We start from the raw sequence: 17,390 nt of genomic DNA on the forward strand, positions 1-17,390 counted from the left end.
TTGAAATCCCCTGTACTAATTTAGGAAAATCATTAAAAATTGTAAAAAAAATCATTATGGATTAAAATTTATATGATTAGAATCCTTAATGAGTATATTTTCAAAGGAAAAAAACGGGAACCTCATTCGAATCCCGTGTGAGGAGTTAATTAATTTTTAGTAAGGAAAGGTTGAAGCTGTCAAACAGCAAAACAGGGGTGACTTTGAAGAATAAACTGTATTAATTGGTAAGAATATATATGAGTCTAGTTTCTGGGAAAATTTTTGGATATTAATTTGGGTCTCGTAACTCCAGATATAAGTAATTTAGTGACTATGACTCGAGAAAACAGCTTGACCAGAACATAGGTAAAAAGGCAATTATGATAGTATTACCTTGAGATCATGTTGTAAGAATTGGTAGAAGCATATTGATAAATTGCTTATTATTTTCATACGGTCTTATTAAGCTATAAAGCTTACCCTCACCTTTCCATTTCTTTTAGCTTTGTCAGGTTAGCTCGGGGTTGGAGATCGTCGGAAGCAGCATCACATTATCAAGTCACTACCATTGGAATAATGAAGCATATATTAGAAATTTCAAGTGAGTGGCATGTATAGGGATCTAGTTTATTGACATGTATTATTATGCTTTGGCCAAATTTATTGGTTTATATTGAGTTATACTTATATGGCCATGAGATGTGGCTCATATTGATTATGGCTTGTAAACCTAGCTATTCGTGTCATGTCTAATGTTTATGATTTGATTATGTTTGTTTGCCATGCATGATTGGTAATATGACATGTGTGTTGGATGTATGCTCTATGACCAATTGAGGGGTCATAGCCATGTAGTAATTGCATGTTATAAAAACAACGTGATAGTGGTTGGACATGAGTGCTGGATGGATAAGTTGGTAACCATAGTATAATGGTAAAAGTGATCATCAAAATGACAAGCCTTATGAATGTAAATTAAGGAATCTAAACTTAGTATTGCATGAGTAGATGCATTGCTTGTAAGAGGACATGTTAATGTTATGAATATGTCTTAATAAAGAGTGTTTAATCACTAAAATGAGACCATGAATTGTGGTTTTAATATGTATAAGGTTGTAAGAGTTTATGGGTAACAATAAGGCTTGGAAAATAGCCTAAGTATTCACTACACAGGCTGAGACATGGTCATGTGTCTCAATCGTGTGAGGGACACGGCCTGGAGACACAGGCGTGTGGCCTGGTCGTGTGGTTCGACTTGAATGCTGACGTCATAAATAGAGAGTTACATGGCCAGAGGGCACGAGCGTGCCAAAGGCACACGGGCGTGTCCCTATGTCCACATGGGCGTGTGACCCTGTTTCAGGGGAAAATTTTCTAAGTTTTTCTTGAAACTTTTCAAGTTCTCGGTTTACTCCTGAATCAATCTCGATGTATGTTTTGGGCTTCATAGACCCAAATAAGGGACAACATGTATATGTTTGAAAAGTTTTGAATTAAAAGAAATTTTATGGCTCGATTTTTGCATGTTTGTGAACAATTAAGTTCGGTAATGCCTCGTACCCTGTTCCGGCAGCGGACACGGGTAAGGGGTGTTACACAAGAAGACATCAAAAAGATTGAAGAACAAATCTAATAGCTTGACAAGATTGAAAATGGTATATTTATTGTTTTATTTTAATAGTTTCAATTTTTTTACCATATTACTCCTACTTATTTAATCAATTCAATGTTTAGACTTTTCTTGGAATGCATCAGAGCCTACCTTAAATTCATGAGCTTTCGTGAGTTGAAGGCTATACTTACTATCTTATTCTTGTTAACTTACAATCTATTCATTTGTTTATATTATTTTATTTGTTTTAAATGCATATATTTCTATTATTACTCATTTTTTGCATATATTTTTTGTAGGTATAATGTAAATGGGGATCTTTTGGAGAGAAGAAATGGATACAAATGGAGAATATTAAAGACTTACAGTTCAATTATGTGTTAATTTCAAGACTTATATAGTGTTTTTAATTATATAGTGATTCAATACTTTAATTTGGTTAATTTTTATACTTGTTTTAACTACAAATAAAAAACATATAGTTCTCGATTAATTGACCAAATTAACCAAAAAAATTCGGTTTGGTTACTTTAAAAAATTTCGATTCAGTTAACGATTAAGGGTTGGTTAATTCTGTTAATAATATTTCAAGTCAGTTAACCGATTGAACACCCCTATGGAGCAGACCTGTAAAAGGTCAAGCCTGCTAGTGAAGCATGGCCTTATAGGGCCTCTGATAAGTTGGCCCAATCATTAGTGAGGAAAAGAAGAGAACCTTTCATCCCCCAAGGTATACCTCTTTCATGCTTGTCCCTTTTAATGCTTGAACTTGAAGGTGTCCATTCTCACCATGCCTATATTAATCCTATTATTGGATCCTAGTTTATCATTGTAATCTTTCCCTCTTCCCTTAACTCCTCCTAATATCCCCTTCACATGGATGTGGAGAATTTATAGAAGATGCGCAAGAAGTTACAACGACGATTGATATGTGGGTTGGGGCGGTTAGTAGCCACCATAAGAGGCAAAGGTTAGAAAGGGAGTCCTCCAACGCCGAGGAAAAGAGAGAAACTGGTCTAGGTTGCCAAAGACCTGGGAAAGAACATTTAATCCTGTAGAAAGAATCTCTTGTCACTCTTCAACCATCTCCATCCCTCCCACTAAGCCAAGTACTTACACCCATCAGTGTCTCAACCTGGGGCTCCAACCTGGGTTACTACTAGTTCCACTTCACCCACTTCCCTAGTCAACTCTATCGATTTTACCCTTTTCTCAGGCAAGGTATAAACCTTCTTCCCTTAGAGAAAGCATATTGGTAAAATTCATTATCTCTTTTGCCCACTCCTAATTCATCAAAAACAAGATAGCATCTTGTCTCCGGAGCTAAAGGAATTCACCTACCCCTCTTATTCTTCTAAGGGCATTTATAAGCCCACCATTTCTAAGCTGGCGAGTTCTTTCTTAATAATAGCTGTGGAGTCGGTACTTATGAATTAAGCTCTCCAACAGGCTTGTAAAGAGGTAGAGACCAACCAAGCCGATTCTAATAGGACCATCCTTTTGGGAGAACAATCACTTGCCCAACTTCTCTAATCCTATGACGCCTTTATTCTCTAAAATTGTGAACTTGCTTTATCCATCTCTATATGGGAAGTTAAATACCAAGCCTCGGCAGTTTGAGAGAAAGAGTTAGAAGGAAAGGGCTGTCATCTAGAGCCCTGGAAAGACAACACCTCGTCGATAAGGAGCAAATACAAAAAAAGAGCAACGCGACTCTAGAAAAATCTATGGCGGATACCAACAAAGGTATTAAGACACATTTTCCAGTTTTAAGGTCCAGCTTGATACTACCTTTACAAGTAGTTGCTATAGGTCCCTTCAGCCTACACCACATAAACTTCAAACGCTTATGACCTCTCTTCAAGACCGATCTTGGCTTTGACATCCTAAATCCCAAAGGGGTTGTATGGAGGAAATTTCAAAAGAAATGGATGGAATCTAATGAACTCTTCTATGACCATGATTCTAACACATCTAGCTCAGATTCCTTGAGTGGCACCATCTTTGATGATGAAACCTCCGACGATGCTTCCACCTCTTCAACCTAAAGGGAAATTAACACAGGGGTAACAGTTGGTCTGTTGCTTGGGGATTTTACTTAATCCTTTCTTGCACTTGGATTGATCTTTCTAAAGTAATGAAAACTTCCCTATTTTCCTTGTTATTTGACATTACACTTATCACCAACCTGACTATAATTCACCAAACCTGCACTCATGCATGTCACACTTACTTTCTTATAACAACTCTTGAGGGCCTAAGCTAAATCTACTGTAACGCGTATATAGAGGCTACTTCTTAACTTCCTACTTTCAGAGGATCGACTAAATTAAAGCTTTTATACCATTCAATTTGTAACACCCTATAACCGATCCAGTTAACAAATCTGAGTATCAGATGTTACACTAATCGAAATAACTTAAACAATACTCTTGTTTTGAATTTGATTACACACTTTAATAACTCAAATTTTAAGAATCTAAATAATACAAAAACTCGTACACAACTGGTGGGTAATTCTTACAAGCTTAATCTCAATGTTTATTTATAATTTTTAGAGTTATGCTGGAATACGAACATAATTGAATTAAACCCCGTAGCTAGGCCTCTAGGGGTACCCCTCTATATAGTTGAACAGCTACAACGTGCCATTACTCCGGTAGAAATCAATTTGGTCCCTCTTGATACCCATATCATTATCTAATTCTGCATTCAAGAAAAAAATTTATAAGTTCAAAGGAACTTAGTGAGATATGCACATAGCTTGTATATATATTTGCATAAATTTTGAAAAATTAAAGTGTTTGGCTTATAATTAAACTCTCTGTTTTCATAGAAGGATTTTACCACTTAATTGGCAAGACTAGTTCCTTAATTACTCTGAGCCATTCATTGGCAAGGAAAATCCTTGATGCTTATAATTATTACTCTAGATTGGTGATATTCCATGTTTTTCAATAATTGTCGTAACGCAGGTCCCTATTAGAACACAATTTATTCTTATCATTCTCTTCTTCTAGGGAATTTGATGCTTATGGTGTAACCTCTATAGCACTCGCTCTTCCAGTCCATTCCTTAAGGGGTTTCATTAGACTTGCAATGCCTATCTGAGGCAAATCAACAGAATTTCACCTTTCACTAGCCTTGGCAGACTCCGTTAGTCATTTAGTCTTGGGTTGGCATTTTCTTCTTAGAAAACTCCGGTAGGTTTTCCCAAACTTAAGGCCATTTCTTGGTTGGCCTACCCTTGAAGTCCATGAATTGTTTAGCCCAATTTCACATCCACTCAAATAGTGTGGCATCCGTACCTTCCTTGGCAAACTCGAATTGAACATAATACATATACCTCCTTATCTAATGAGTCACTTCCTCTTTTTACCCTTATTAGTTTAAGACATTTTCTTGATCACTCTTATCATCACCTTTGGCAAATTCTATACTAGTATATAATCTATAGACTTTCCCAGTCTGACCTTGTGTTTACTGTACCGATGGACTACCTTAGTTGCCACAGCCGAGTTATGGTCTTACACGTTAGACCTCTTTTGAGGTGCCGCCCTATAGAACTTGTTAACCGCAATCGCGGTGGTGTTCTATGGAACTTAAATACGATTATCAAATGTCGCCCTAAAAGACCAATCGACATAATTTCTTTTCACATTTTACTTTGATGCTCAAACACCAAAGTGTCCTCTCCACAAGGCCCGGACTTCACACATCGCGGTTTGCTCTCAACAATCCTAAATGAAAAAATTTTAATGGATTTACAATTTCCCTATTCCTCCTTCCATTCCTCCATTTTTCCATTCCTAACCTTGATGCTCAAACACCGTAGTGTCCCTCCGTAAGGCCCAGAGCTCTGCACATCACAGGTTCACTCAACAATACCGTATGATAGTATCTAACAGAATCACCCTTCCCCAATCCTAACTTCATCTAACCCATAGATAGTTTCCCCTCTATACCATGTATACAATAATTATGCATATCATACAAATTATCGTTATGCATGCATCACGCGAAACAACTATTCAACAATTCTACTATTAAACAATCAACAATTAGCTGGCAATTTCGCGCAACAACATATATCAAGCAAAATGATAAGTGTAAGAACTAATCTTGCTTCCTTATCCTTATTAGTTTAGCTTGTCTAAATCGTCAGAGCCTCTTTTGTCCTGACAGTTAAACATGACAATCATTTACTGGATAAGCTAAAGATGTCTATATTTTAAAACTCAGAATCCATCATTGTAGGAAACTTTTAAAAGTTATTACTCTATCTTTTTCTTTAATTCGTAAGAACAGAATGGTAAAGAAACTTACCAATTCCTCAATTTCTCTACTACCAGTCTTCAAATCACATGATTGATGTAGCATGCAAATATTTCTTTAGTTAAATTCTCTTATTCTTCAGAGCAATTAGAGAAGGTGATGTTATATGAAGAAAAATGTGGAAACAGAATTGAGAAATTCTGTCTCCACACATACATATATATATCCATTTGGTGTGATCTCCATTGATTGCTACAACCATTCATTCTTAATCATTTTGACTCTTATTATGGAAGCAACTAGTTCTATCCTAACCAAACCAAAATTAAGATCCAACTATTCACAATTCAACCTCTGAATTTTTTAAAATTTCTTCGTAGAGTACCAAAATTTTCTAAACCTTTCAATTTAATCCTAATCATCCTTGAATTTTTGGGTCAGTAAAGATAACCGAGTGTTACATTAACGTACCAACCCTCCTCATTGTATGCATAGGTTCTTTTGGAAAAGAAGCAACATTGTGGCTTACATGATGGGCCTGACCCACTAAGGTGTTATTGTCTTCAATGATCATAGTTGTGTGATTTGATTCTGGTAAGGTGGTAGCTCTAACAATGATTGGATTGAAACCAAGTAGGATCTGAGACCCATTTCCCTTACTTTCTTACCCTCACTTCCTTAGATCGATCTTTCTTAAGGGTAGGTTATGGCTTTTTTCCATTAGCCTTTGTAATTGGCCTACCATTAATTTTACCTCCATGTGAATCCTTCACCAACCCTTTAGAGTTTGATCCCTTTAAAATCTCTCGCATTGATTCTTTCCCTTTTAAATTGGCCTTATTTTTCATTTTGGAATATTTAGCTTCCTTATTTTTCATTGAGAATATTCAGTTTCATTCTCATCACCATTATCTTTTAATATTTGGAAGCGTGATTTACTCAATCCCTCAACTAGTGGTTGATCTTGTTTTCCTTTCATAGTAGACTTTCCCAAAATATTTAGTCTTTGTCTACTGGTTGGAGCTTGCATCCAAGGTCTGTATAGAGAAATTGGATCCTCCGCAACACCCATGATTGTAACTGTCACAGTATCAATAGTCGGTACCACAGTTGGTTCCATCGAGTCCATCTTTTTATCAATCTCTTGTTATTTTGGACAACTTTCCTTAGTGTGTCTATAGCAGCCACACTCATAACAGATGACAAGCAAACCATCATACTCTACACATTGAACATGACCATCAATACCAACATAAGCAATTAAAGGTTTTTTTATATCAACCACCACTATTAGGCGAGCAAAGCGACCCCTCTTCGCTTATTTGATGTTATAATAAACTTTTATAATCTTTCCAAGAACTGTGAAGATGATTCTAAAGAAACCTTTAGTATAGTATCGATATAGGAGTCAAGGAAACCTTACTTAGACCACCATCTTCGAAGGATAACTTTCACTTGTTGTGAAATCTTGACTTTATGGTTGTATCAAAAGATAATGTCCATAATTCATTCATGGCCCTCCCATTAAAGCATTATCATAGTCCTTTTTATTACTAAGTTTAACCAAGAAAAATTGTTATCAAGATCAACCACTTGGAATCTCCTAGTTAAACCCCAAAAAGATTGTAGATGACCTACTAAAGCTTTGAAGCTAATTTTTTTTTCCAAAGTGACGTACTACAATTGTCTTAGCCATGCTCCTATCAATCCATTCATGAATCCGCTCGAAAAAAGTTACCTCAGGATACTCACCTTCGGTACTAATTGTGTAGTCATCCTCCCAAATTTCAAGTTCTAACTCTACAAGCACTTCATCCTCTAACCCCATATCCTCCACATTTCCTACAAGTTTGTCTTGTCATGAAACCTTTGGGAGGCCATCTTCCATTACCACATCCTTTGATTTTGGACCATCAGGGGATTTATTCTTGACTTTCTTTGTAGCCCTCTCGAGTCCTTCAGGGACCATGGACCCCGGTTGTTCCAACGAGGCAGAAAAGAAAAACTCTTGCGGCAAAGGAAAACCCATTTTTTAGTATTGCTAACAAATATTTTCCATCATATATCTTTAAATTCAAAACACCTCATTTAGTTACTGGTGTAATAACATAAGGAAAAGTGTACTTAATACATATGTATTAACATTAGTAAAAGCTAGTAGACTAATATAAGTAAATAATCCAATGTTTGGTAGGTAGATTGAAAAGAATGTAATATATATATTTTATTTTGTTTAGTTATGGTATTGAACAAGTAAAATTTAGATTGTCAATACAGGAGGACGTGGGTTCAAATGCGTTGAAGCGCATTATCCTCCTATTTAAGGGTTGGAGATGGGCTATGAGTAGTTCTAGATATTATAACAAAAAGAACATATATGATTTAATGAGATTATTGTTCATAATAAAAAAAATAGATATTATATTATGAAACAAAGTGATGTGGGCACATTTATTAGTACACTAATAAATAAATGCAAAAAGAATGAAAATTTGGAACATAAATTGTTAATGTAGTTGAAACTTAATTTACATTTACAAAATCTTACGGAGAAGAGTGTCCACTGTATTCTCAAATACAATAGATGATTTGAAGCCCGATTCCCTTACAAATTGTTACAGCCTCACTATTGTAACACCAAGTGAGCTCATGATAGAAAAACACAAATTGAACTCAATTTTCCGCTTAAAGCTCTACATATCCTACAAATACTTACAATCCTTCGGCTATAAGCAAAAGGTAAATAGGATGATTATCAGCTTAGCTTGTTGATCTGCACCATATCGAATTTGCAAATTGACCAGGTCAAATTCAGTCTCAAATATATTTAGATTCATGTTGCAATCACTTGGACCTTCATAAGTTATAACCCAAAGGCCTTTTCAGTAACCCAATTCCTATTGGGTCATCAACGTCCTCGAGGCCTACTACCTAATTGGTATTAATTGAAGTCAGGACAAGAGACTTGTCACACCTTCGATGTGCAAATGAAAAAGAAAAAAAATCAGGTTTATCGTTAATTTTTATATTTTATTAATATGATGTCATAAGTCATCCCCTACCAACTCAAATGTGAAATGATTAAATTATATTTTGATGCATAAATTAAAATTTTTATAAAATTATTATTTTTAAATATATCAAATTAATAAAAAATTAATTATGATAAAATTTGAATTCGAAATATTATACATAATAAATATCTAACTTTATGTAGTTAAAATATTGATAAATTTAATAAATACATTTATTACATAAAATTTTCTCATGTTTTTAATTAATTTATATATAATTTTAGTTTTTTAATAAAATTTAATTAATAAAAATATAATTTTTACTCACAGCGTGACTGGAATAAATAGTAGTTTACACATCGTTACTGCAACTAAAGTTTAATGCATGCAGTATATAATAAATAACTGAAATTTCATGGTTAGAGTCACCACGCATGGCTGCTTCATTTTCAACGGCTTACGTACCCCCCTTCTCCTCCGCACGAAACGAACTTTTTTCATCCTGTCATGGCTTCGGAAACAGCGACGTGAGATTGAAGCCCCAATTGAAGTTTCAGACTCAGTCTCTTAAACACAAACCCAGGCCTAAACGAGGTGAGTCGGTTAAGCGCGACGTGATTAACGAAGACGATAGCGTTGACGAGACTTACAACTCCGTCGACGATAAGCAGTTCGTGCTGTGGTTCCGTGAGGCTTGGCCTTACTTGTGGGCCCATCGTGGCGGCACTTTTGTTATTATTATTTCCGGCGAAATTGTTGCTTCCCCCTTCTTAGACGTCATTTTAAAGGCAAATACTAAATCAATAAAAGAAATTTAAAAAACTTCTAGATCTTATTTACGATCAAGGGTTTAAATTGTTTTTTTTCTTTTTCTTTTTATTTGCAGGATATTGCGTTTTTGCATCTCCTGGGGATCAGATTTGTTCTTGTTCCAGGAACTCACGTGACGATCGACAAGCTTTTGGCTGAGAAAGGTGATCCAATAAAAAAAAGGAAAACATTTCATGTTCTTTATTTCTCATTTTAGAAACATTTTTCTGCTGAATTTCAGCGAATATTTTATGTTCAATATTCCAGTCTTTATCTCTCGCTTTCACTATGATTAGACTTTTTTTGTTTACGTAAGTAGATTGTAACATTTAAGATGAACTATGAAACATTACAGGGCGTGAACCCAAGTATGTTGGCAGCTATAGAATAACAGACTCTGAATCATTAGACGCTGCAATTAAAGCGGCAGGAGGGATTCGTCTAACCATAGAAGCAAAACTTTCACCTGGACCTTCCATATTTAATATTCGTAGACATGGAGATACTAGCCGTTTGCATGAAGTTGGTGTCAGTGTTGCTGGTGGTAACTTCCTTGCAGCCAAGGTTAGAATGTTCCTGTTTTTTATATAACATTTGGATTTGGGTTATGCTTTTATGTAGATTTATGTTCTTCTCTTCGAAACTATGACTATACCCTTGTAAATCATATAGTGGGAATATATAATTTTTTTTCCTTGCGTGCTTACGTGTAGTGATGATGCGTGGCCTGTAAAAGCATGTTTTTTGCATGTGATATGTAGTTCGCTGTTAGACATCTTCTGTTTTTGCTTATTTTAATCTTTTTAAACCCTTTTGCAGAGAAGAGGAGTTGTCGAAGGTGTTGATTATGGAGCATCGGGTGAAGTAAAGAAAGTAGATGTTGCTCGCATGTGTGAGAGGCTTGATGGTGGTTGTATAGTGATACTAAGCAATCTGGGGTATTCTAGCTCTGGAGAAGTTTTGAATTGCAAGTATGCTATATAACTTTCAGTGGTATTTTATTGCAGCTTGCTTTTTATCTCTTATCTGATGAAGTGAAAATTCTTTGATTTATCATTCTAAAGGAGTTTTTTTTTTTTGGGGGGGGGGGGGAGAGATTAATATTGTGCAACTCTTATAGCAGCTATTGTTGATCAGGAAAGCCATCTGCAATGAGAAAAGGCATCTTTTCCCATTTTACAATTTCTATCTTCATTTAGTTCTAAGTTGCTTTTCTCATTTACTGAGGGATCACTTAGTTTGGTGTCTATCTCAGTAAGGTATATTTTTAGGTTTAGCAAGATGTCAATCATAAGGTTTTGGTAGAGAAATATCCCACTGTGGAAGTTACAATATCTTAAGGGATCGAATATACTTTGTCTCAGAATGAGCAGTCCTTATATTCTTTGCATATGTAGTTTGATTTTGAAAGCTAGTTCTATTTAACTAAAACTTATGTTTACTTCATGGTGCCTCATTACTAGCCTAAATTTTTTGTTTTACTTCCCACTGATTTTAACCTGATTGCTAATATACTTTTATGTTTTCATAAATTTCAGTGCGTATGAGGTTGCTACAGCTTGTGCATTAGCTATTGGAGCAGATAAACTTATTTGCATTATAGATGGCCCAATTTTGGATGAGTATGGACGCCTTATTAATTTCCTGCCTCTTCATGAAGCTGATATGCTAATCCGTCAGCAGGCCGAGAAAAGTGAGATAGCGACCAAATATGTGAAAGCTGTTGTTGAATATCTCACTAGCATTGGACATACTGATTCTACTGCAGTTGTCCACTGTTCGCAGAATGGCAAAGCTCCTAATAGTACATATTACGCAACCTTTCAGAATGGCATTGGTTTTGATAATGGCACTGGACTATGGTCTGGAGAACAGGGTTTTGCTATTGGAGGTCTGGAGCGGCTAAGTAGACTAAATGGTTACCTTCCAGAGTTGGCTGCTGCAGCTTTTGTCTGCAGAGTAAGTTACAATAGTTTCTCTGCCAACTTAGTAAATGTAGATACTTCCCCATGGAAGAAAAAAAATGGCCAATTGCAAGTTCTGCTTCATTGTCAGGGTGGTGTACAAAGAGTTCACTTGTTAGATGGCACAATTGGCGGGGTTTTATTGTTGGAACTATTCAAAAGAGACGGAATGGGGACAATGGTGGCCAGGTATTTGCAGTGAACTTATTGGTTAACCTTAAAGGAAATGTTTGCTGATAGGCAGAAAGCATTAGCATAAACATGGTCAGCTTAATTTCATATGTATCTGCATTTACTTTGTGAGTTCTTAATCCCTGAATGATTTATATCCTTGGATGACTTAGTGGACTCTCCCACTGAGGTGGAGGGTTAACCTAAAATGGATGTTTTTGCAACTAAGTAATCAGTAGAAGTAGAGTTAGGTACATATTATTTGAATTTACTAATAATTAAGAGGACTTTCTAGTACTATAACAATCCATTTTCCAACCTGGCTTTCAGAAGCATGTGACACTTCTTAGTTAGTTGTTGAGCGTGTGTAATGCACGAATCTGCCACATAACATTTAGCAACAGACAAAGTGGAGGGATATGTTGTTCTAATCCCTTTTCCAAAGATTAGGGATCTCAGAGCAACTTCTTGTGGCTGACTGTTGGAGTTTGAGTGAACTTTAACCGGGTAAAGTAAGAGTTGCAAACAGAACACCAACAACAACGTAATATACTCGGGTAAAGAATGAAGGAAAAAATGCTTGAAGTTTAGGCTTTAAGAGCAGAAATTGGAAGGAAAACAAGAACAGAACTAAAGCAAAGAAAGAAGGAGCATGAAGAATAGTTGAGAGTATTGATGGAAAAATGAATTGTATTTTTTCATACATACATCATAGGCAGATTGCCATTACATATATCAAAAATAAAAAAAAAAACTTACAAGTCAAATTTCTACCTAAACATACACCTACTTCTACTAAGCTTTCCAAATAACAAAAACTTAACTTGTACATTAACACAAAGCTGGTTAACAGCTCCATCAACATCAAATTACATCAATCAAAAAGCTTATAGCAAACTAGACTTCAAAATGAACAAAATATTAGTTCAAATCTAACAGCAACACAAAACCAAGGTTGCTGCATGCTTGTCACGAGCCTGCATGGCCAGCTTCCAGCTGCACTTGCTTCATACCAGCTGCATGGAGATCAGCTTCAACACTGACTTTTTGTTAATTTACATGAAATGCTGTTGCAAGATTTAGTAAGTCATTAAGTTGTTTTGCATTCTGTTCATCGACTCTGGTATTGCTTGTTATTTAGTGATCTATATGAAGGGGCTAGGATGGCTAAGGAAACAGATGTTGCTGGAATCAAGCAAATCTTACAACCTTTAGAAGAGTCTGGTACATTGGTTCGCAGGAGTGATGAGGAGGTATGTACTGTTTTAGTTATGAGCTTATTGGACCATAATAGACGTTTGGTCCTACTTTGCATGCTCTGTTTCTTCTACTTGTTCTTGGGATCTTTTGGTTGTAAAGATGAAATTTGTTAAAATTGGCCTCTGTTTCAAGTCTTAACAAACAAAATGGTAAGGGAAATTTGCATTTTTTCTTTTGGGTTGGAGCCAGCATCTGAAAATTATAATGTTGTGTTGTTTTTTGTTTGTGCAGCTAGTTAAGATCCTAGATTCATTCATTGTTATGGAAAGGGAAGGTCAAATTATTGCTTGTGCTGCTCTTTTTCCTTTCTTCAAGGACAAGTGTGGAGAAGTTGCTTGTATCGCAGTTTCTCCAGAATGCCGAGGACAAGGGCAGGGAGACAAATTGCTTGGTATGATGTTGAACATCTTAGACTTCACTACTTATGCCATATAGGAAATGATTATACTTTGCTACCTATTCTGGTGAAGTTGACAGAGTTGCAATGTGAGAATTTGCTGGTTTCTGTCTTATGGAAGCGTATAAATGTATTTGCTGGTAAGTTCAGTTCAGATTATCTACGCATAGAAGGATGCTGTATTTCATCTGAGTGTGATTTTTTGATTTTATGACCATCGTTTTGATTTGATATTTCTACTGGATATTATTATGTGGTCATCCAATCAGATCATTCCTAATAATAATTCTCTTGTTGGGCAGATTACATCGAGAAGAAAGTATCCTCCCTTGGATTGGACATGCTTTTCCTGCTGACTACTCGTCCTGCTGATTGGTTTGCATTTTTCTCCCATTACTTATTAAACATTAATTATTAAAAGCATGCAGCTATTTCATGCTTCATTTACTTATAAGTTTGAAGTACGTTTTTTAGTGAGAGAGAGAGAGTTTGGTTTTGTTGGAATGTTCTTTCGGTTTATCACTATTATGTATGTCCAGATCTTGACATGTAGAACTATACCAGTACCTATGAGTAAGAAAGTGAACACCCTACTATGGTTTTGCAGGTTTGAAAGACGAGGTTTCAAAGAATGTTCCATTGACATGATACCAGACAAAAGGAGGCTAAGGATTAATCTATCCCGTAAATCCAAGTATTACATGAAGAAGTTCCTAGCAGATCGGAGTGGAATTATTGCTGACAAAGCATTTGAATGAGCTAAGCAAAGGATAAAAGTTAAAACTATGTTGTTTCACTTTTCAATTTTGTTGAAATACTCAGGTTTGATACTCGTACTTGATGACATAGATATGAATATGATTCTCCAAATACATAGAAGAAACATTGAAAAATCTGATCATATACGTATCCAAAATAACATAAGATAAAGTGTCATGCCCCTTTAGTCAACCCTAACCAGGGATGACAACTTCATCCCATCTGGTTAGCTACAAAACCATATACTTAGTAGGGGAGGGTCTGATTTTCTCTGCATCAGGTTTTTGTCATGGTTTGTGGTTTTATATAATTTTGTACGTTAAATGTAATTACTATAGTGCTTCACAAAATGATAAATAAATTGGCCCCTTCTTTTATGGTTTATTTGTAACTCCGAAGATAGAGTTACAGCCCTAAAGATTGCTGCATTTTCCATTTCTACTACTACTGAATTTAGATCTAAACATACAATTATTATACATTGATTTCATCTTCCATGTAAAGTCATATTAATTTTAGCGTAGTAAATAAATAATCTCTGCCTAGTATTTTTTTTTCAGAGAAAAAAAACTGGATAAAATATATTTATGGGTAAATACAGTTTTGATCTTCATGTTTGTGTTGGGCTGCTCGTTTTCACTTTTCATTGTAGAATCCTAAATAACTTAATTGATCTGAAGAGGCTAATTATCTTGCAAATTTCCAACATTTATTAATGTTATAAATGATTCAAATAATCATTTTCAACTACCAATTAAGTTTCATCCATCATAATAATAACTATACCCGTACTCATTCAACTATAGATAACTTTCTTTTTTAGTCATCCAATTATTAAAAATTATAAATTTGTCACCAATTATTCAATTTTATTTTTTTAGTAGCTGGGATGATGTTGTAACTTTTAAAATTGGTATAATAGCAACTCTTACTCTCATAATTTATATATTGTGTCAATTTAGTTTTGATTTTAAAAATTTTAACTCTCAACATTTACATATTATGTAATTTGATTTTTTTTTGCATTTTTCTTTTTCTGACCCTTTTTCTTAAAAAGTTAAAAAAATAAATTTATCAATTAAATTTGATAAAAAAATACAAAAGTGGAAACACTCAAAATTTCAAATAATAATTTTCATCTTTTCTCATTCTCTTAAAATTAACTCACAATGTCATGAAAAAAAAACTACAAAAAAGACTAAATTACACAATGTGTATACGTTGAGGGTCAAATTTTTTAAATTCAAGACTAAATTGACATAATTTATAAATGTTGAGGTTAAAGCTGCTATTATGTCAAATATAAAATCTGTCATGTTATATTTTCATTGGTAACTTAACAGTCGTTGGTGACCAAAAAAGAAAAGGTCAAATATTTGAGGGACTATTTTTTAGCTTTTCACTAGGGGTGAGTAAAACTCAATTCAATTCGAAAAAATTAAATTTTTTCGAATTTTGAGTTAATCAAATCGAGTTATTCGATTTTTTTCAAATGAACTCGAATAAGAATTTTGATTTTTCAAGTTTGAGTTGAATTAAATTTTACATCTCGAATAACAAATTGATGTGGGTCCTTGACAGTTTCGAAAATGTAAAAATTAGTCCATCTAAAAAATGGAAAAAAAATTAAAAATATCAATATATTTATAAAATATTTTTTTTCCAAAATTTTATAAATATATATTCAAAAAATTAAAATTGCTAAAAAAACATATATATTTATATATGTATGTTAAAATATAATTTTTTTTAAAAAAATTTAAAATGATAAATTTGAGGCCTTAAACAAGTAAGTTATTAAATCAAGTTTATCATATTACTTATCTTTTTTTTTTCATCTTATTTTGTTTTAAAAGAGTTTCTAAATAATTTAGTCATATGGTCTACAAGATTTATGGTCAATTTATTATTTTTAATTTAACTCAAACAAATTTATTTGATTTGTCTCGATTCAACTCGAATATCATTTTACTTAACTTGATTTGAAAAGTATGATAAAATAAGATTTGTCAACTTGACTAACTCAAAATTTTTTCACTTGATTCAACTTGATTTGATCGAATGCTCGCTCCTATTTTTCATAGTTGGATAACAAAAAATTACTAATAAATAGAAGACTACTAATATAATTTTCCTTAATAATTATGACTAATTAATTTTATAAAATTTTAAAAATCATTATAGTTGTTTTGGTACAATGAATATCATCATTTATTCAGCTTTCCATCCGAGCAACAATAGTTACTAATCTTTGCATTCCCCTTTTATTTAATAACTAGTATGATTTTTGACACACGCTTCATAATAGATTATTTTTGCATCAAATTATAAAATAAATATTTGAAAATTAAAATATACTTCAATTTTCTATATACTCTTCGTACATTTGTAATTGAATCATTATACTTTTATTTTTAAGAATTTAATTTTTTTTTATTTTTTGGATTTAAAATTTTAAGTTTAGTTGTTAACATAATTAAAATTCTTTTATTAGATTTGTTAATTTGACAGTTTGAAATTAAAAAATAAACTCACTTGGTAGCAATGTAACAAAAAGATAATATTGCAATGACCTATATTTAACAGAAAATTTTAACGGTGTTAACAATTCTTAAAATTGCGTTAGTATTTAATCAAAATAAAGAATTTAGACTAACTAATGACAAAATATGTATGAATTTATGTCAAAAATTGAAGTATAGAGACTAAATCTTAAATTTGGACGTAGTATAGAGACCAAAATGAAAATTTGATTCAGGTTTAAGTCTAGCTATTAAAACTATTAAAATTCTTCTATTAAATTAGCTAGTGTAATATTTTGAAATCTAAAAAGAACGTACACTTGTTTGGTAGTCATTTAATAAAAAATAAGATTGCAATAGTGTAACAGCCCATTTTCAATAAAATCGGAACAGTGGTTTCAGGACCACAAATCTGAGTTAGAAAGAAATTATTTTAATATTATTACATGGTCTATATTATGATAGGAAAGACATATGAAAATTTTGACAAGAAAATTTTACCAATTTCATATTTAATTATAGAAAGGACCAAATTGCATAAAATGCAAAAGTTGAGTTCTTGTAGCTATAAGTATTAAATAGCTATAAAATTCAAAACTTAAGGTCCTTATATGGTAGTTATAC

At 33.6% G+C, this 17,390-nt stretch overlaps 2 protein-coding genes across 2 annotated transcripts; both read left to right on the plus strand.

Moving 5' to 3' along the window:
- Positions 1–9,265: 9,265 nt before the first annotated feature.
- On the plus strand, positions 9,266–9,763 carry LOC121209908 (uncharacterized). Its single transcript, XM_041081832.1, has one exon. It carries the CDS (start codon positions 9,318–9,320, stop codon positions 9,699–9,701), a length of 384 nt encoding a protein of 127 aa, XP_040937766.1. The 5' UTR covers positions 9,266–9,317; the 3' UTR covers positions 9,702–9,763.
- Positions 9,764–10,101: 338 nt separating this feature from the next.
- Positions 10,102–14,772, plus strand: LOC107959445 (probable amino-acid acetyltransferase NAGS2, chloroplastic). Its single transcript, XM_016895516.2, has 9 exons — positions 10,102–10,257; positions 10,513–10,664; positions 11,232–11,652; positions 11,749–11,846; positions 12,970–13,081; positions 13,320–13,479; positions 13,566–13,625; positions 13,788–13,860; positions 14,093–14,772. Exons 2-9 carry the CDS (start codon positions 10,582–10,584, stop codon positions 14,241–14,243), a joined length of 1,158 nt encoding a protein of 385 aa, XP_016751005.2. The 5' UTR covers positions 10,102–10,257; positions 10,513–10,581; the 3' UTR covers positions 14,244–14,772.
- Positions 14,773–17,390: the final 2,618 nt, after the last annotated feature.

This window comes from Gossypium hirsutum, chromosome A11, assembly GCF_007990345.1.
Source record: "Gossypium hirsutum isolate 1008001.06 chromosome A11, Gossypium_hirsutum_v2.1, whole genome shotgun sequence".
NCBI lineage: Eukaryota > Viridiplantae > Streptophyta > Magnoliopsida > Malvales > Malvaceae > Gossypium > Gossypium hirsutum.